General features: G+C 41.2%; 1 protein-coding gene across 1 annotated transcript in view; it reads right to left on the reverse strand.

The window, feature by feature from the left end:
* Nucleotides 1-20,970, reverse strand: part of FBXO40 (F-box protein 40) — a 43,166-nt gene that overhangs the window by 3,713 nt on the left and 18,483 nt on the right. Inside the window, exons 2-3 of the mRNA XM_020985921.2 lie at nt 9,835-9,867; nt 1,241-3,115 (exon numbers count right to left, since the gene is read on the reverse strand). Of these exons, the coding sequence (XP_020841580.1) occupies nt 1,241-3,115; nt 9,835-9,837 (1,878 nt within the window). The 5' untranslated portion in view covers nt 9,838-9,867. The remainder of the gene's footprint in view (nt 1-1,240; nt 3,116-9,834; nt 9,868-20,970) is intronic.

Here is a 20,970-nt window from a genome sequence, read left to right on the forward strand (position 1 = left end):
ATCAATGTACTGCCACTCTAGTTTATTCCTTTATCACCTCTTACCTCAATCATTGCAGTGACCTCCTAATTGGTCTTCCTACCCTAAAACTCTCCCTACTTCAGTCCATCCTCCACCTTGTTGCCAAGGTGATTTTCTTTAAGTGCATATAGGACCATATCATTCCTCACCTCAACAAACTTCATTGGCTTCCTGTTGCCTCTAGAATCAATTATAAATTCCTCCTCTGTTTTTCTTCTTAAAGATTTTCACAATCTGGCCTCATCCTCTCTTTTGATACATTATTTTGTACATTATTCTCCTGAATAGGGGGATAGCCCTCTCCCATAGAAGCTATACTCATGGGAGTATGGTGACCCCAAACAAGTCCCACCCTCTAGCTACTGCCAACATAGACCCTTGTCCTCTGCATATTACAAATCCTACCTCCTGCAAGGCTAGCTGGACAACCAGAAAATGAAACACACCCAAACCACATCCTAGCACACACATACCGGAGAGGTGGTTAGTGTTTCCTAACTTTAGAGACAAGAAAGAAAGAGAAAGTGCAGACTGCAGGGAGTGCTTCTTGACCCGCTGAGGTTTTATTTTTTTTGAGTGAGGGGAGATCCCAAGGAAAGGGTATGAAAATAATAATAATTATATAACAATGTATTTATATTATTGTATTATTTATATTAATGTAAATAAATGATAATGCAAATTGAATCAGACTGGGCGTAAGTAGTGAAAAAAATTACCTGTTCTACTTTTCTACTTCCTGTCATGTTTCTAGGAGGTAAAGAGTTAATTAGACTTCTGGAAGGGAAGGAAGGTCAAGATGCAACAAAGTCAGAAAACTTGAGTTTGAGCCTTGGCTACTCTGTGACTGTAGGCAAATCACTTAACCTCTCTGGGCTTCATCTGTAAAATGGTGATAATACAAGATGGTGGTAACAACATTTGCTCTACCTCTGTTACAGGATTGTTGTGAGGAAAGTCCTTTGTAGTAAGTATGTAGTCCTTTGTAGTAAGTAATGCGTCACAGTATGTAGGCCATTAGACCTGGAGTCTTGGAGACCTTCAAAGCTCGCCTTAGACACTTCTTAGCTCTATGACCCCGGACAAATGACTTAACTTGCCATTTGCTGAACGCCGAATATTGCACTAAGCACCTAGGAGGATACAGATGGTCTCCAAAGCCAGCTGTCTCTCTCCAGTAGTGACCTTTACTAGGATGTCAGTGACCAGGTATACTTGCCTTTTTGTGAGCTCTCCAGCCAGTGCCGCCATGGGAATAGGTCTTTTTCTTCCATTCCAAGAGGACCATCCCCCTCTCTTGCAAGAGTGTAGCACAGATGCTCCTCATGAGGACAGACACCTGGGACAGCTGAGCCAAGCTGACGCTATCCAAGAACCCTGCAATATACTGTAGTATCTCTAGGGGCAGGCTGGTCAATGACCTTTGGCTTTTCCCTCTGGGCCCCAGCTCTGGAGCAACCTCAGGCTTGATGGCAAATGTCCTGAGTTTTTGGCTGTAGATCACTTTGGCTTTTTGCCCGGGAGGGCGGAAATGATTCTGAACGAAGGTGCACCCCAAGTAGGCCAGTGGACAGCGATGCTGGAACCAGCCATTGAGGCACGACTGGATATCAGAGTGGATGTTCTTGAAGTGCAATGGGAACTCATCCCTCCTAAAGAACTTGTTGCAAGTAAAAGTAAACGCTGAACTACTCTTGTTATGTCTCCTGGTCACACACTCACTGTGCAGTTCCACGTGGAGACCTGGGGGGCCTTCAGAAGTAAGGTCTGCCAATACTGCACTTGAGGAAAACTGCTCTGGCTCAAAGCTGTAGGTCTGGGTTGCAAAGTCCATGAAGAGTCCATCGATGCTCCTTGATTCAGAGATGACGTGGCCCTTCAGCTCCCTTTCCATGGCACACAGAAGGGTAGTTCTGATTAGATCAGATTTTGGCAGTTCTTCTACATCGATCCCCAAATCTGAGGTATCTGTGGCCTTGTGTACACTTGGCCTGTTAGCCCCCATTGCGTCACCAAGTCGGGCCCTCTTCCCACAGTAGCTCACTGGGACTTTGAAGGTGTAAACAGTCTTGACTTCCTGAGCTTCTAGGTTGCCATAAACAAAGTCCCTTTCTCTGGGCGTGCAAGCAGGAATCTGGCCAAAGTGGATCAGCATTCTCCCATTATGCACCAGGTACATGTTATAGTCCTTTACATCAACTGCTGCCTTCAGTCTTTCCAATACTCCGTCTTGCCAAGGTGCGAGTCCTGTTGTTTCCATATTTCTGTAAGGGTCCTTCTCCTTTTGGTCTGCCTGGCCTTCTTTCTCCACACTAGCTCCCTTTTCTGAAGCATTGCTCTGACTGGAAGTCTGTTCTTTCCCTGTGCCCTGACTACTCTTGCCCCCAGGGTTTGCTGAGGAATTTGTCAACATCGATGCCGCGTGCTCTTTGCTGAAAATGTTTTCCCATTTCCCAAAACTGGCCAGATCCATCCCTTCTTTGTCTTTTGCCAAAGCCTCTCGTTCTTGCTGACTCAGTTCCACCATCTCGCCATTAGGTGACATTCCACTCACTGGCAGAGAATGAGAGTCCACCCCACCAACTGCTCCTTGTTCCTCCAAAATGGCATCACTGTCCATTTCCAGTTCTTCCTCAGTGAACTCTCTGGATTCAGGGAAAAACTCCACCATCTTCAGGGAGCCAAAAAGGACCTTTTGATCCTGGATGGCCAGAGCTGTGTCCAAACATTCCTCGCTGTGGGGCTCTTTCATGATATTCTCATGAAGAATCGTTTCTGAGTCTATATTTGGCCAACGGTTCCACTCCATGGAGCAGCAGACCACGCTGGCTGGGCAGACCTGGAGGTGCTTTGCCAGTTTATGTCGGGCCATAGAAAGAGGACAGCCATAAGCAGAGTTGAGGCAAGGAACCTGCTCCAGGGGACAAAGCAACTCATGCTCTTCCTCCTTGCACATGTGGAAAGCTGCTCCACAAAGCCGGCGGCAGCTGATCACCAGGCAGGAGATACTTGGCTCTACTGGAACCTGACACTGTCGATGGAAACATTTCTCACAATGCCGGTGCTGTACGGCTGGAGGTCTCTGGACCCTGCCCTGTGGGTCAAGGACAAAAGGGACAAAGGGAAAAATAAATAAATGTTAGAAGGAGACCCTTTATAGTCTTGGGTTCTCTCCTTGGAGAGCTTGTTTACCCTCACAGCCATAAGTAAGTGTAGCCTTAGGTGTGTGGCTATTTCCCCAAGTAGCAAATTTGTATTCCTACCCTTGACCTTTTCATCTGACAACTTGGTCCCACGTGTAGCAGGGGTAAGGAGGGGTGCCCTCAGTGGATTTTACAGGTCCCATTTGACAGGAAATATACACCAAATCCATCAAAGCAGGAGTTTTTAATCTTTTTTATGCTATGGATCCCTTTGGTAGTCTAGTGAAGTCTACAGACTCTTTCACACAGAATAGTGTTCTTAGATGCATAGAACAAAATACATATGATTACAAAGGAAACCAATGGTATTGAAATAATTATCAAAATATTTATAAAGGGGCAGCTAGGTGGTACAGTGGGTAGAGCTCCAGCCTTGGAGTCAGGAGGACCTGAATTCAAATCCAACCTCAGACACTTGACACTTACTAGCTGTGTGACCCTGGACAAGTCACTTAACCCTGATTGCCTCACCAAAAAGCAAAAAACCAAAAATATTTATAAAGCAAGTACCTGGACAAGACCCCTTGCCTTAGAGCTTCCTTTGAGCATTCCTGTTATGTGTGTTTCTGGTTGCTTCCAGAATATCTCCAGTTGGATATCCTGCTATCATGTGTCAGAAATCAACTTCATCAGCTTTCTTCCTCCCCAAAGTGAGCCACTTTTCCGCTTCGATATCATGGACAATAGTACCACCTGCCATTTGCCTGACCATGACAGAGTCATAAGATGAAGGTATCAAAGCTCAAGTTGGAAGGGCCCAGGGGTCCTTACTCATGAATTTGCTTTTAAAATATTTTGATAACTGTAATTCAATATACAGTTATCCCTTCCACATGGTGGGGGTTAGGGGTACAGTGTCCTCACAATCTGGAAAATCTGTGTAAAATCTTTTGGCCCTTTCTTCTTAGCAGAGAAGTCTGAATCTTTATAATATTAAAAGATAAAATATGTTGGTATTACACAATACTATACATATATATTATGCATTTCTGAGTTTCTAAACTTTTTCTGTGTCATCTAGTGGCCCTTGCATGTCATCTGTGGCTTCTGCAAAATTCCCCCCAAATTCCCATTTAATTTCTTATGTTGACCTGCCACATATTGGAACTGTGATGGGGAAAGTCACAATGTGGAAGGGAGAGCTGTAGTCGGTTTCCTTTTTCCTAAATATTTTATTTTATGCATTTAAAAAACATGATTCTGAGAAGGGACCCATAGATTTCACTATCTTGTCAAAGTGATGTTCCAAAGGGTGAGAACTTATGATGTAAACCAATCCCCTTATACAATTTAATTTAAAAATTTTCCCTTTTTAAAAAAATTATGGATTTAATCATCAATGCTATGGCTCTCTTGTTTTATAAATTAGAAAAATGAGGCCCAGGGTGGTTAAGTTGCTTGTCAATAATATACAGGTAATGTGTATCACAGGTAGGCTTTGAAGCCAGGTCCCCTAGCCCTAGATCCAAGAATCTTTCGATAGCGATACTCCTTGCATCTTTACTTCCTTTCTCAGACTCACTACCCCCATTAATCACTGAACTCTCCTAATTCATGCTCCCCTGTCTGTTCAATCTACTCTTTCCTCTCTGTTTTCTAAGACTTCAATCTAGGCCGGGTCTTCATCACTGCATATCTGGAATTTTAAAATCAATTCCTGTTTGGTCTCTCTAACTAGTCTCTCCTCTTTTCAGCTTATTTTTTACACAAATGTCAGGAGAGTATTCTTCAAATACTGTTTTTGTCATTGCCTTCTCAAGAATATACAATGGTTCCCAGTTCTTTAATTATAGCACTACCCCCTGGGCATAATCACCTTTTTGACTGAATTTCTTATTCATTTTTGTGAGGAAATCCCTATACAACTTTGATTTTAAAACTGTTTCGTCCTGTTTGTTCAAATGGTTTTAAAATGTTCAGAAGAAAAAAATTGCAAATTCCATTTAAGTATTAAAAGCAGATTTGACCAGTGCCTAAGAAAGGTTGTAAAATTCCACTTCAGGGGTTAGCACACAAAATTCTTTGATATGTGCACTAGACATTCCTTAAGAGGAAGAATATAATAACTTGGTGGCTAAAAACAGTTAAAAGGTCCCACCTGGGACAAATGGGAACTTAGCCGTTGCTAAATTAAATTGAATTTGAATTGAATTAGCCGAGGTTGCTTGCCCTTGGAGGGTATAGATACTGTGCTGGGCTGTGCTATGACTTTATACATTAGGAACCAAGTGACTATGGCTCTCACTGACTGGCCAATAACCACCTTTCTCCCCACCCCCACTGCTGCCCAGGCCTCACTTGCTCAATTGTTCAGGTTTTGATGGTTCAGAGTGAGTGTAAATAGCAATTGTTTCTGTTCTGGCCAAAAACTTTGAGCATCTTCCCTTTCCTGACTGATTTTTCTCTGAAGGCAAAGTAGACCATCTTTTACCTCAGTTCTTACCTAACCTTTATCTGCTAATGGGTGTTGCCTCAGACAAACTGAGATCTGGGAAAGACCTTGGCTTAAAAAGGCCCAGGTCTCCCATTGCATCCTGGGCCATCACCAGTCGTCCTGACCTGTATCTTGCCACTGGTCTCCAATGACTCTGGAGGAGAGAGGGAGGCTCTTTTCACAGTCCTGCCTCACTTAAATCCAAGTCAAGACATCACCCTCCTGATGTCATTGGTCCTCTTCCAGAATGAAGAATAAACAACAATAGTAGGTGACTGAGATTAGGTTCTGATGCCCAGGAATTAGTTTCCTCCTGCTCCCTGCTTTAGTTAATTCAGTTAATCTGGTTCATTAGTTAATGACACATATTACCCGTGTATTCTTGACAAGCCACTTAAATTAAATTTAATAATTTAGTAACAATTTACTCCTGTCTTAGCTAATTCAGGTGGCAACCCAGATAAATGATATATTTATAAATACAGCTTTTATTCATATAAATTCATTTATATATTATATTATATAACAGCAATATATAATATATTACAAATGTATATATTTATATAAATATACATTTAGCAGCTTATAAATATAAGCTACTAAATAGCTTTAATTTCATCCTGAAGCCCAGCAATAAGCTTGCTGGCATCACTTTATATGAATGTGTCTATGTACTCGTTCTTGTGACTGTCAGACCTATTTTGAACAGAGGGAAAGAACTGATTATCAGGACTGGAGGTTCAAATACAGTCCTAGCAATAATAGCCACAATCAATAAGTTTGTGAGGCTCAGAGTTGTAATGGTGAAAATAGTATCATCTCCATTTAACAAAGGAGGAGCCTGAGGTCAGGTGGCTTGCCCACATGGTGGCGGAGCTGGAACTCAAAACCAGGCTTTCTGGGCCCAAACTCAAACTTTTTCCACTGTACTCTGCAGCTTCCTTACTCCTAGTTGGTAGAATTCAAGTAAATAAGTAATTAAAAGGAATTTGATGCCTGAATTTTTGGGGGTGAGTGGGTAGAGGGGGTGTTGTGAAGGTAATTGGGGAAACATGAAATAAATAAATAAGTAATTAAAAGGAATTTGATGCCTGAAATATGGGGTTGGGGAAGTATTGTGAAGGTAGATAGGGAACAAGAAAATAAGTAATTAAAAGAAGTTTGATGCCTGAATTTTTTTTTTTGAGTGGAGAGGGGTTGTGCAGGTAGATGGGGAAATAAGCAAAGATGTTCTTTCTGACCAATCTCCAAAATCCCTTAAAGAGTCTAGAGTAGGTCTGGAGCAGGTAGGAGAGGCCCTAGGTAGCTCTTAATGGGCAATTCTGGGGTATAAGTTTAAGCTTTTTCTGAAAGCAAAAGTGGGAAAACTAGAGTTAAAATTTGATAAGAACTGAATTATAGGAGACGAAGAAACACGTGCATTTACATTTGAACTTTTTACATATTGCTTTACATTGTATCTTAGGTTATAAAACAAAAATAGTTATTAAAGATACTCCCTGTATGACCTTGGACAAGGCACTCAAGATATCACCCTCCTGATGTTATTGGTAGCTTTGTAGGCCTCAGTTTACTCATCTGCAAAATGAGGAGAATGGACCTCTGAGGGTTCCTTCCTGTTCTAGATTTATGATCCCAAGAGCCTATGATTTGTGAATAATATATGCTACTTTTAATAAAAAGTTTTATAGAGAAATGATAATCTGCTATATTGTGTTCTTTCTGCCTCTCTTAACTATGTGTGCCTGCAGAGAGCCTATGAAGTGGGCCTACATACCCATAAATGCTCACTTCACGTGGCAGCAGCTAGCAGATTCCTATGTTTGTTTCATTGTTAAGAGAATGATAATGAAAATGACAGAGATGACGAGAGTGATAAAAAAGAACATAACATTTATCTCAATTGAAAAATGTCACTAACTGATCTGGTTGATAACATAGGCTGCATCATCAATCCATCAACAATCATTTCTTAAGCTCCTACTATGTGCCAGGCTCTATGGATACAAATAAGATAAATAATCTAATCTCTACTGTTATGGTCTTGGGATTCCTGAATGGCCTATTTATTTTATATATGGTATTTGATGTCAGGGACAATAGATGGTGAAGTGGATGGAGTGCCAGGCCTGGAGTCAGGAAGACCTGAGTTCAAATCTGGCCTCAGATTTTTATTTGCTATGTGACCCTGGGCAAGTCACTTAACCTTGTTTGCCTCAGTTCCTCATCTGTAAAATGAGCTAGAGAAGGAAATGGCAAACCACTCTAGTGTCTTTGCCAAGAAAATCTCAAATGGGGTCAACAATGAGTTGGACAGAGCTTTAATGATTGAACAACCACCACAAAATTTAGTGTCATCATTTTTCAGGCAGGTAGAATGATATAGTGGAGAGGAACTGGAAACTGAGTCAGTGGACTTAACCTCCCTGGGCTTCACTTTCTTTAGATGGGAGTGGTACAGTGAAAGAAACCAGGAGACCAGGGTCTAAATCCATTGCCTGATGTTGACTATTTGTGTGACCTCAGACAAGTTACAGCCTTCTGGAGCCATAGTTTATTTTTCTACAAAGTTAAAGGTTTAGACTACAAGAGGTCCCTTCCAACAATCTCTATAATGAGAGGGTCAGACTAGATGAATTCTAAGATTCCATCCAGCTCCATATCTTACAATTCTATTTGTTTTCCTTTCAAAGTGATCTTGTGGGGCAGCTAGGTGGCACAGTGGATAGAGCACTGGCCCTGGATTCAGTCAGACCTGAATTCAAATCCAGCCTCAGACACATAACACTTACTAGCTGTGTGACCCTGGGCAAGTCACTTAACCCCATTGCCTAACACCCCCCCCAAAAAAAAATAAATCAAAGTGATCTTGTTTTAGAGGTACAGCATATATTGGGGCCAATAAATTGGCCTTATGTTTCTTAACAGAGCAAGTACCAGAACCATGGCATCACACCGCATGGCTTCTTCCCTCCAATAAAATCAATCTCATTATTATTCTGCATCTGTTTTGCTTACTAACTTTGCTCTATGTCATATAGTACTTTATTGTTGTTCAATCTTGTCTGACTTTTCGTGACCCCTGGACCATAGCACACCAAGATTGTCCATAGGGTTTTCTTGACCATGAAACTGGAGTGGTTTGTCATTTCCTTCTCCAGCTCATATTATAGATGAGGACACTGAGGCAAACATGGTTAAGTGACTTGCTCAGGGTCACACAGCTAGTAAATGTCTGAGGCTGGATTTGGACTCAGAAAGATGAGTCTTCCTGATTTCAAGCCTAGCATTCTATCCACTGTGCCCCCTACCTCTGTATGTGTGATACATATATCTGTGTATATGTATAAATATATGTGTATGCATAAATATATATATGTATATATACACTATATATCTATGCTGTATATACTACATATATATATATATTCACATATATATATATATATTCACATACATACACATGTGTTTACACACATACATACATACCTCCCAGGATTGTTGTAAGGATCAAATGAGATAATATTTATAAAGTGCTTGGTCCAATCCCTGGTACATGTAGTCACTTAATAAGTATTAGCTATTAAAATTATTATTAGGCAGAGGTTAAGTGATTTGCTCACACAGCTAATAAGTGTCTAAAGTAGGATTTGAACTCAGGTCTTCCTGGACTCTGGGCCCAGCATTCTATTCACTGTACCGCTTAGCTGCCTCATAAAAAGTTGCCTTACTGTTTCTTTAAAACTAGCTCCTAATCACCTGCCATTGCCATCAGAAAGGAAGGTATTATCCATTCCATTTATAAATAAAACTTAAAATTCCTTGTATTTAGTGTATGACAATGATGATAGCCACATTCTGTTTTCAGGCAGCACCTTCTATCTCAGCATATCAAAGCGCTGATCAAAGAGTATTTGGTGAAAACTTTTAGCCCATTTTAGTGATGGTGAAACAGAGGAGCCCCAAGAAAGGAGTGAATACCAAGTACCAAGGCTATTTTCTCCAGAACTAGGTCATGTTTTGTGCCAGGCTCTGGGCCAAGATCTCTGGTGCAGCCAGAGAAGAGCAAACATCTCCAGAAGAGGAAAGAAGGTCTGCCAAGTGAGCACTTCATATGTAACAGAAGGCACAGGTTAAGCAAAGACCAAGTGCAGCCCATAAAAACCCAGCACTTACCATAGTGCTGACACGTCTTCTTGCTTCTTAGCTCTAAAGGAAGATATAAATAATTAGCAACAGAAGTAAGACACCTATTTGTTGTTTTTTCTTTTTAAAATTCTGAATTTAATAAACTTCCATTAAAATGAGTACATTCTTATATATAGCAGAACTGAAAGGACTGTACTACTATGTACAGCTTGCTTTTCTTTTTAAGTATGTGATAAATTCAGCATCTTTCAAAACTATCGTGCTCGTCTATGATTCTGCACCCTTTTTTCATTCTCTTCTATTTATTTATGACATGTATTTTTCTCAAGTGAAAATTTTTATATTTCATTCTTTCCAGTTACGTGTAAAAACAATTTTTAAACATTCCTTTTTTAAAATTTCGAGTTCCAAATTCTCTCCCTCCCTTCCTCCCCTTCCCCTTCTTGGGAAAGCAGTTTAATATAGATTATACATGTGCAGTCAGGAAAAACATATTTCCATATTAGCCATGTTGTGAAAAAAAAAACACAGACCAAAAAATGAACAAGAAGAATAAAGCAAAAAAAAGTATGTATTGATTTGCATTCATACTCCATCAGTTCTTTCTCTAGAAATGGACAGAATTTTTCATCACAAATCCTTCAGAATTGTCCTGGATCATTGTATTGCTAATAATAGCTAAGTTCTTCACAGTTGCTTGTCTTACTTATTGCTGTGACTGTGTTTGATGTTCCGGTTGTTCTCATTTTACTTTGCATCAGTTCATGTAAGTCTTTTCTGGTTTTTCAGAGAGCATCCTGCTCATCCTTTCTTACAGCACAACAGTATTCCATCACAAACATATACTACAACTTGTTAAGCCATTCCTCAGTTGATGGGCATCCCCTCAATTTCCAATTCTTGACCACCACAAAAAGTGCTGCCATCAATATTTTTGTATGTATAGGTCCTTTTCCTCTTCCTTTTTCTTTGATCTCTTTGGGATACAGACCTAGTAGTGGTTTCACTGGGTCATAGGGTACACACAATTTTATAGCCCTTTAGGCATAGTTCCAAATTGCTTTCCAGAATTGCTGGATCAGTTCACAACTCCACCAACAGTAAATTAGTGTCCCAGTTTTTCCACATCCCCTCCAATATCTGTCATTTTCCTTTTCTGTGTGACATGTATTTTTAAACAGATACTCTGAATCTCAGCTTCCACATCTATAAAATAAAGGGGCTGGACTCCCTGGCTTCCAAGGAGATGGCAAACCACTCTACTATCTTTGCCAAGAAAACCTTAAGTGGGGTCAGGAAGAATCACATATGACTGAAATGGCTAAATAACAACAAGCCTTTGTCAGGGTCATTCCTCAGAAAGTTTTTTTCTAACACTACGTGTTGAAATCCTATTGTGTCCTTCAAGGTCCACCTCAAATGCAGCCTTTGGTGATTACCCCAACCAGAAGTCCTCTCTTCCTCCTCTGAATTCCTAAAAGACCTAGGGTCTGTAATTCACTCTTCAAGATGTTTTTAATGGTAACTATTTGCATGTGGTTTTATCTCCCCTCCTGTGAGGGGAGTGTCTGTGATGCATGTACATCTCTCTTCTACTGCATCCTGCGCCACCTCTAGTCATCCTGATCCACATCTGGTCATTGGACCCAGATGGCTCTGGAAGAGAAAGTGAGGCTTGTGACTTTGCCTCCCTCACTTGAATCCAATTCATTTGCACGTCACAGCATCACCTCCCTGATGTCAGGGTCCTCTTGGAGAACAAAGGACAAACAATAACAACAACAATCTCTCCTCAAAGTATTTTTCATTGTAGCATTTTGTGTATAGTCTTATCTCTCCCACTAGATCAAAAGTTCCTTGAAGACAGAAATTTTCGTCTAATTTTTCTTTGTAGCCTCCACAGTGGTGGGCACATTGTATACTCTAAACAAGCATTTGTTGAATGAATGGTTGATTAATGAATATATCCTCATCCTCCTGCTTCCCAGATGGAAGTTCTTTTGAATTACAGAGGGATTGCCCTACTTTGTATTTTGGGAATTGCAATGCCCTTTGATTCTCCCACTCCAGTTGGTCAAACCTTGACAATCATCTACACTGTAATGTTCCATCCCTACTGGTCTGCTACCAAATTCATGGGAAGATTCACTATTCCCTTAGTATTTATGCTTACCCATTTCCTATTTGTATTTTTATGCGTGATCAATGCTCTACCAGCATTCTTTCCGCTCCATTGCTTCCAACGTGGGATGCTGCCATTTGGATGGGTGACTGTCTCACCTGGCCCACTATTCTAGGCAGCGAAAGTGAAGCCTTTCTTTACTTCTCTCGCTACTCCCGGTTGTATTCTCACCAGCTGACTTGTAGCTGCATGGCATCTCTCCTCACTACCCCTTCCAATCCTGGGACAGCCAGTTTGATCTGCTTTCCTGTATATACCTCTACTCACCATCCCTAGTCACTATTCCACTATGTTTGTGGTCTCTCCCAATTAGAATATATGCTCATTGAGGGCAGGGGCAGTCTTTGCTTTTGTAATTGTACCCCTAGCACTTAGCACATAGTAATTGCTTGCTAAACGCTTTTTTCTCCATTCATTCATTTCCTATTTTGTATGTGTGCAGTCTCTTTTCCCTCCCTAATTAGGCTGTCCTGTATCTAGCTTCATTCTTCTCAATTTGACCAATTTATTAAGTTCCTACTCTGCAAAATTCAGTCCTATAATCTACCCACAAATTAGATGACATCACTTTCGACTTCATCAGCACCTGTTATATTGTCTACAAGTTGACAAGGAACCTTTAACGGTTATTCTCCCTCCCACCCCCACCCCAGTTGAACCATGTACCAACTTTTTACTTTGAATATTTAATGTGTGGGAAGGAGACAGACTAGGAGTTACTTTGGGCAAAAGCAGGCAGTGACTGCAGGGAAGTCTAGTGTACCTCTTTATAACTCGGGGATTCCTTATCTGGTAAGATGCTTTTGGGAAGACCATGTGGGTGATAACATGACCTAATGGGCACTATGCAAGATCCAGGATAGTTGGCAAAATCTTTGTTTGTTTGTTTTGGAGGGAGGTTGGTATACAGCTTTGTGGGGCTAGTGGATAAAACACTGCACCTGGAGTCAGGAAAACTTGAGTACGTATCCTACTTCAGACACTTACTGGCTAGAGGGGCAGCTAGATGGTGCAGTAGATAGAGCACGGGCCCCAAAGTCAGGAGGACCTGAGTTCAAATCCAGCCTCAGACCAAACACTTGACACTTACTAGCTGTGTGATCTTAGGCAAGTCACTTAACCCCAATTGCCTAAAAAAAAGAAAAAAAAGACACTGGCTGGGCAAGACACTAAACCTCTCTCAGCCTCAGTTTCCTCAACTGTAAAATGGGGATAATAATAGCACCTACTTCCCAAGGTTGTTGTGAGGATTAAATGAGATAATATTTATAAACTGGCACATAGTAGGCACTTAATAAACGTCTGTTCCCTCCCTCCCTTCCGTCAAGGACTTTACATTCTATCACGCATTCCATCCTTACAAACTGTGTAGGTTGTTAGCAGGGACCTTCTGGAGGTCAGGTGATGGGGCTAAACATTCTGTTCCAAGATCTCTCTGTGCGTTTCTTAGAAAAACACAGAGAAATGCCACAGTCAGCAGCATATGCAGACTATACTTCCTAGAAAAATTACTCTAGAGTTGTTTATAAACTCATTTAGATACTGAAAAGATTCTCAGAAGGGAACTAGAGAGGACTGAATTAGCCCTGGGGGCCTCAGGTTTTGGAACCCATCAAAGAAAGAACACTCTCTAATTATAATGATGCTAATTCTACCTTTACTAAGGTCATCAATGCATACGGGGACATTATCAATTAAAGAGGGGTGAAAAATCAGTGCCAGTGGATCAGCTCCCCTTGTCTCTCTCAGGCTCCCTCAGTGGCTCGTCTTGAGTTATGCTAGCAGCAGCCCATGCAGCTTAGGAGAGTCTCACAGGTCAGAAGAGCAATCTCTGCCTCCACCTACAATTGCTTTTATCCTCGAATGTTGGATGTCACATCAGCCCAGGGTTTGGCGCAGCTTTGTCAGCTGTCCAAAATGGGGAGGTGTGACTTGAGATTATATGTCTCTGGAATCTTCCCCTCCCCAACTTTACAACCTTATTTTTTCTGGATTTTCCCCCTCCCCTTTTAATCCTGTTTTCCTGTTTCCACATAAAATCTTACAATGCTCATTGCCCTTGGGCTATTTGTAGATCTAGGTCCAGCAATCAGGACTGAGTAGAGGTCATAGCTGTGCCTGCTGAAAATCTCTTGCAAGGACACTCTTTGTACATGGGGAAAGAATATTCCATAATATACAAGGAGAGCTAGGCTTATTATGTCATGGGATAATCATAGGTGCTAGTTCACCTGACTGCGCTGAAGGCCCGGCCAGTTGGCTCGAGTCTCCCAATTATGTTGTTAGGAATCGTAAGTTGTCCCACATCTCAGTGGAAAGGTCATCTAATGAGCTCTGTCCACTATAGGTGCAGACATCTAGCTGCACCCATATTTTAATTTCTGGTCGAAGGTTCTACTCATGTGACTCTTACCCAATTCTTTACCTGCTATGGACTTCTATCTATTTACACAGGATGGGGAAAAGTCATTATTTTGTTCTAACAGTGAAGCAGCTCTCTAAAAAGATCAATCAACTAACCAAGCAAATTATCTCCTAAACTGGGCCAGGCACCATGCTGGGAACTGGAAATACAAAAGGCAAAAGTGAAACAATCCCTGCTTAGTTAGGTGATGCAAAGAAGAGTGATTGGCCTGGAGTCAGGAAGACCTGACCCTTAGACACTTAACTAGCTCTGTGATCCTTGACAAGTCACTTAACTTCTTTCTGCCTCATTTTCCCCATCTGTAAAATGGGGATAATAAATAGCACCTACCTCCCAGGGTTGTTCCAAGGATAAAATGAGATAACATTTGTAAAGCACTTTACAAACCTTAAAATGCTATTTAAATGCTAGCTGTTGTTATTATCAGCTACTAATATAATAAACATGAGACATAATATTCCACTTATGGAAACATAATTAGGATCATAGAATCACAGATATGTCAAGAGCTCAAAGGGACTTCAGAGATCATCTTGACCAACCCCCTCATTTTACAGATGAGGAAAACGAGGCCCCTGAAACGTTATGTGATTTGCCTAACGGCAACAGAGCTTGAATTTAAACCAAGGTCCTCTGGCATGGCATCATAGAATTACACATTTCTAAGCCGGAAGAGACCTTAAAAGCCAAATACCTTTTTTCCTACCTGAAAAAGAATGCCCTCTACGTCATACCTGACTTGTCGTGATCCAGGCTTGGCTTAAACCCTTCCAGTGAAGGGGATTCCAGTATCTCTGGAGGCAGGCCATTTTACTTTTAGAGAATTTCCTAGCAACTAATTGGCATTTTCTCCTTATGTGAAGCTGAATTTGCCTCTCCTGCCCTGCAGTGTTCCTGGATCTCTCCTCTGAAGTCAAATAGGAAAAGTACAATGCCCTTTCAAATCCATTAAGGTAGCTATCATATGCCACCTCTTCCCTGACTTCAGTCTTTTCTTCTTTAGGCTAAACGGTTATCTTTGATTGGTTCTTATGGCTCTTGAACCCAAGACTCTGTACCAGCCGTTTAGCTGATTTTGTATTATTCCACATACTATCAGAACAAGAGGAAGCTCCTCTACCTGCTTTGGGAAACTGGAACAAATACCTTTTTCTGACCTAGGCATTATTTGAGCCATCCTTTTGTGTCAAATGGACTTACTTCCATTTTGACCAAGTCCATATTCTTTTGTTTTAACCTTCCTCTCTAGCCTAGGAAACCTCCTTCACAACTCAGGAAATGAGCCTAAACTTCATACTTGTGATGAGCAGGGGTGTGCAGGAAGATGTTTAACAACCAGCTTCCCCCGCTACCACCAAATGTATACACAACATACTTTTAAAGTTTAATCTGCGTTACTAACATTTTCATCATGACTTTCTCAAGTCTAGAGAATCATCAAGATAATAATTCAAGCCTTGATTTGCATTGTTTTCTAATTTATGACACGTAAATGTTCACACTGAAAATTTAACAATCAGCTCTCAGGAACTGGTAAAAGCCGGCTCTAGATCCCTAAAGCCCTTAGGTATCTGAAAGTACTCCTATCTGCATATGACAGTAATTATCATAATGTAAATATTCGTACTGAATTAAGATGAATTGAATGTATCATGCCAGGAATATGGACAGTGAAAAGCCCAGATGTGTAACTTTAATTTTCATTGTTTATAGATTTAAAGCTAGAAGGAATAGCAGAGTCCAGGTAATGGAATCCCCTCATCAGACAATTGAGGAAACCCAGGAAGGTGTAATTAGTGACCTGCCTAAGGCTAAACGGTTTCAGAGGCAAGATGTCACAACTAAATGTAAAAATCATTCTTATATACTATTTACTCAGAGGTCCCCACATTGCTGCAATGCCTGCTAGATAGAGTGCCTGGCCTGGAGTCAAGAAGACCTGAGTTCAAACGCAGCCGTGACCCTGGGCCAGTGATTTAACCCCTGTTTGCTTCAGTTTCTCATCATAATAGCACCTACATCCCAAGGTTATTGTGAGGATCAAATGAGATAATGCTTGCAAAATACTAAGCACAGTACCTGGGATGTAGTAGGTGCTGTATAAATGCTAGTAATTATGTTATCATTATCATTATTATAATTAATGAAATTGTTTTGTACTATGATTTGAAGACTGAATGCATGTGGATTTTAAGACACTGTTGCAGAGGGGGATTAAAGAGAAACACTGAAGTCTTGGTCCCACGGCTCTGGAGAGAAAAATCTATCTATTCTCAGCCCCATTCCAAGCGAAATCCAACAATTTCTTGGTTTTTTTTTTGGGGGGGGGTTGTGAGGCAATTGGGGTTAAGTGACTTGGCTAGGGTCACACAGCTAGTGTCAAGTGTCTGAGGCTGGATTTGAATTCAGGTCCTCCTGACTTCAGGGCTCTATCCACTGCGTCACCTAGATGCCACAATCCGACAATTTCTTAACCTCTCTCAGACTCTGTTTCCTTAACTGAGTAAAATAGGCATGATAATAGCACCTACTTCTCAGAGTTGCTGTAAAAATCCAATGAGATGATACATTTGAAATGCTTTGCAGCTCTTAGTCCCTATATTGCCTATTGTTAGCCATTTTTATTGAGCGCCTAGTAGGAGCGGGGAACCACTCCTACTTGAGGCCACATGTGGCCCTCTAGGTCCTCAAGTGCGGCCCTTTGACTGAATCCAAACTTCAAGAGCAAATCCCCTTAATAAAAGGACTTATTCTATAAAACTTGGACTCAGTCAAAAGACCGCACCCAAGGACCTAGAAGGCCACAGGTTCCCCACCCCTGAATCCATTCCCTTGGATGACATTGACGGAATGGCAGCAACGCAAAGCTGTCTGTTGAGGTGTTAGTTGGTCCAGACCTTTTGCTTTTATTGGTGTGGGGAGTTCCCTCTGCCAAAGATTGCCGGCAAATACTCTGCAGCATTCTCAGGGAGTTGCCTTGATAAAGGTCAGTTTAACCACAATTTGCCTGTGGTTAAACTGCTGCCATCTATTTGGGTGTTGCTGGGGCCTATTGTATCAAAATCCTGTCACTTCTAGTAAGTGCAATCTAATGGAAAGAACATCAGGCCAGGAATGAATACAGCCGGGTTTTAGTCCCAATCCTGGCACTAGTGAGCGAGTTTTTTACATTCTTCTACCAAGGACTAAGGAAGTAAGAGCCAGGTATCACTGGAGGCCTCTCACCCAAGCTGCCTCCAAGAAGGAGAATGAATGAGGTATGGTTGGGAACGCCGACCCAATAAACACCAGCCTTTGGAATGGAGCCTCAGGTATGGGCCACTTTAGTGCTCAAAGCCCAGGCTGAAGGAGGGGCCTGGTCCTTTGTAATGCCTTGCTTGGAGTTTGGCCTTATCTACTATCCCATAGAAGAAGAAGAGGGGGCTTCCCGAGCTCACACTCCAACAAGATTTATAGTGGCAGAAGGGAGAAGCAAATAGGTGGAAAGGAAGGTTTTCCTTCCTTTCTCACACTTGGCCTAACTAAAACCTAGTTAACAAGAGTAACTAACTAAAGAATGAAATCTTCTCCAGAATTTTTCTTGATTTTCATAAGGAAACTCCCCACACATACCATATCTCTACTTTCTTCCCATTGATTTCTCAACCTAGGATCATAAGATCAGGAACCTAGAGTTTTATGGGATCTCAGAGGCCATCTAATTCAGCTCCCTCATTTTACATGTGAGGAAACCAAGGCCCAGTGAGGTATAAATGATTTTCCCAAGGTCACACATAGATAATAAGTGTCAGAGTTGGAGGCAGAGGACCTAGATTCAAATTCCTCTTCTGATGCTTATCTCCTTGGGCAAGTCATTTAATGTCTTTGGGCCTTCATTTTCTCATCTGTAAAATGAAGAGTTTGAACTAGCTGGCCTACATCCAGCTCTGCATTGATGATCTCACGTTGGTCCTTCAGCTTTCATGACAATTCTCTAACCTGATTCTCCTCCTACCCATGCAACCTCATGTTCTCAATGTCCTTTGCTGTATACCATCCAAGGCCATTCCTTCTGTCTATGCCAAACTTGGGTATCCTCAGTGGCTCTGTCTAAGGCACTCCTCCTTTGTCTTGTTTTTGCTTTTTTTTTTTTTTTGCTAGGCAATGGGGTTAAGTCACTTGCTCAGGATCACACAGATAGTGAGTGTTTTGTGTCTGAGGCCACATTTGAACTCAGGTCCTCCTGACTCCAGGGCCAGTGATCTTTCCACTGCACCACCTAGCTGCCCCACACTTTTCTCTTTCTATGCCCATGTAACTCCCATTGACATGGGAGTCTTTCCTCATTGGTGGAAATCAGTGCCAGAACTCACATGATCTTTTTTTTTTGAGTCAATGAGTCTCTTTAGACTCTCTCCAAAACTCTTCAGTCAAACATGTCTATTTGAATCTCTTCAAGTTTTGAGGTGCTTTTGGCTTCTAGCTTTGAGAGAGATGGATTACGCCAATTCCACTTCAGGTTGCTGAAGGAAAAGACCATGGGAAGAAGCCAACATGAGGGGATCTGGCAGTTTCCATCATGTCCCTGTCTTTAGCTTGCCACATTAGAGACTTCAGGGACCTTTCCTTGGATGAGATGTAGGCCTCTCTCTCTTAGTGGAGCTGAATTATCTCACTCCCAATGAGAAAGCATCTTCCCTTTGTGTTGTCTGGAATACATTCTCTTCTGTATATTTTCTCTGATTTCTTTTTTTTTTTTGCTATCCACTTGGATCAATGGGCTCTGTTGCTTACCATATGTGTTTATTGGGAAATTGATATTTGATGGGAAAGGAATCAAGCCTTGGATATAAAGCTTGGGGTCCTGCTTCCCCCAATAATGAATAGCAATCAGTTTAGCTTGAATCCAAAATTCATATTCCCTAGACTAATAATATTTATGGGTAAATAAATACAATTCTAGCCCAGTATTCCCTCTTTCTAAGGAGAGCAGAATCTGGTGCCAACTTCCTATATCCCCTCCTGACAGGAATGGAGGTCTCCTTTGGAGAATGGAAGGTGGGAAAGAGGCTAGAGATGGCTATTTAGCCTCCCTCTGAGCCACACAGGACACCCCCATGCTACATGAGGAGGGACAGCCCTCATTATACCTCTTTCTGACAATTCATATGGCCACCGGTGAAATTCAGGCGCTCATTACCTCTTGATTAGATTATTTCTGTAGTTTCCTACCTGGACTCCCAAGTTCCTCTTTTTTTTGTAATGCCTCCAGAGATCTGTCAAAATAATCCTCCCAAAACACTTCTTACTACAGCTAGGTCTTGGTAATAAGTTATATATGTCTCTCCCACTGCTCAAGGAACTCTCGTGGCTCCTTATTATAGAATACAAATTCCCTGGTTTGGCTTTTAAAGTCCTTTACAAACTGGCTCCAACCTACCGATTCAGGCATATTCCACATTATTTCCCCTTGTATTCCAGCCAGATTCGTCTGTTTGCTACTCCCCAAATTTAATATTCTATCTTCTGTCTCTGGTTCTAGGATGTCAATGCAGTTTTCCTTTATGATTTTCATCTAGTTTCTTTCTTTGATCATGGTTTTCAGGTAGTTCAAAAATTCTTAAATTATCTCTCCTCAATCTATTTTCTAGGTCAGTTGTTTTTTCTGATGAAATGCTTCACATTTTGTTCTATTTTTTTCATTATTTTGACTTTGATTGTTTCTTGATGTCTTATGGAGTCATTAGTTTCCACTTTCCCAGTTCTAATTTTTAAGGCATTGTTTTCTTCAGTGAGCTTTTGTACCTCTTTTTCCATTTGACTAAATATTCTTTTTAAGGAGTTATTTTCATCAGTGAAAATAATTTTGTACCTGTTTTACTTTTTGGCCAATTCTTTTTTTTAAGGTGTTATTTTCTTCAATATTTTTTGTGCCTCTTTTACCAAGCTGTTCATTGTCTTTTCATAATTTTCTCCTCTTGTTCTCATTTCTTTACCTAATCTTTCCTCCACCACTTTTATTTGATTTTGAAAATTATTTTTATCCCTTCCAGGAATTCTTGTTGGGCTTCTATCCAATTCACATTGTTCTTTGCTTTGCTTCTAACTGTTTTGACTCTGTGTCTTGATCTTCCCTGTCACCACAGCATCTTTTTATGTTCAAGTTCTTTTATTTTTTTCTGTTGGCTTATTTTTCTGGCCTATTTCTTGACTTTGAATTTTATGTTAAAGTTGTACTCTGTCTCTGGCATGGGAGATGGAGGGGAGAGAAGGGTGCTATCCCAAACTTCAGGCTTTTTTGCACTGCTGTTTTCAGAACTAGTTCTGGGAATTTGGAAGTTTTTGGTGCTTCTAAGGTGGTGTGATCCTGGGAGAGGTGTGATCATTGCTCTCCCGGTCTGTGCTTTAGTCTTTACCTAGGAAGGGCCCCTGATCCCTTGGGAATGGCAGTTGATACTATTGCTTAGGGCCCCAGCTCCCTCAAGACTGAAAATGTTCCTCTCTGCCTTTGAACTATGATTCAGAAGTAAGTTTAGGCAATGGAGTTGCCAAACAGCATACAGTCCTGCATCCAGTG

The sequence above is a fragment of the Phascolarctos cinereus genome, unplaced genomic scaffold, assembly GCF_003287225.1.
Source record: "Phascolarctos cinereus isolate Bilbo 61053 unplaced genomic scaffold, phaCin_HiC Scaffold_726;HRSCAF=1367, whole genome shotgun sequence".
NCBI lineage: Eukaryota > Metazoa > Chordata > Mammalia > Diprotodontia > Phascolarctidae > Phascolarctos > Phascolarctos cinereus.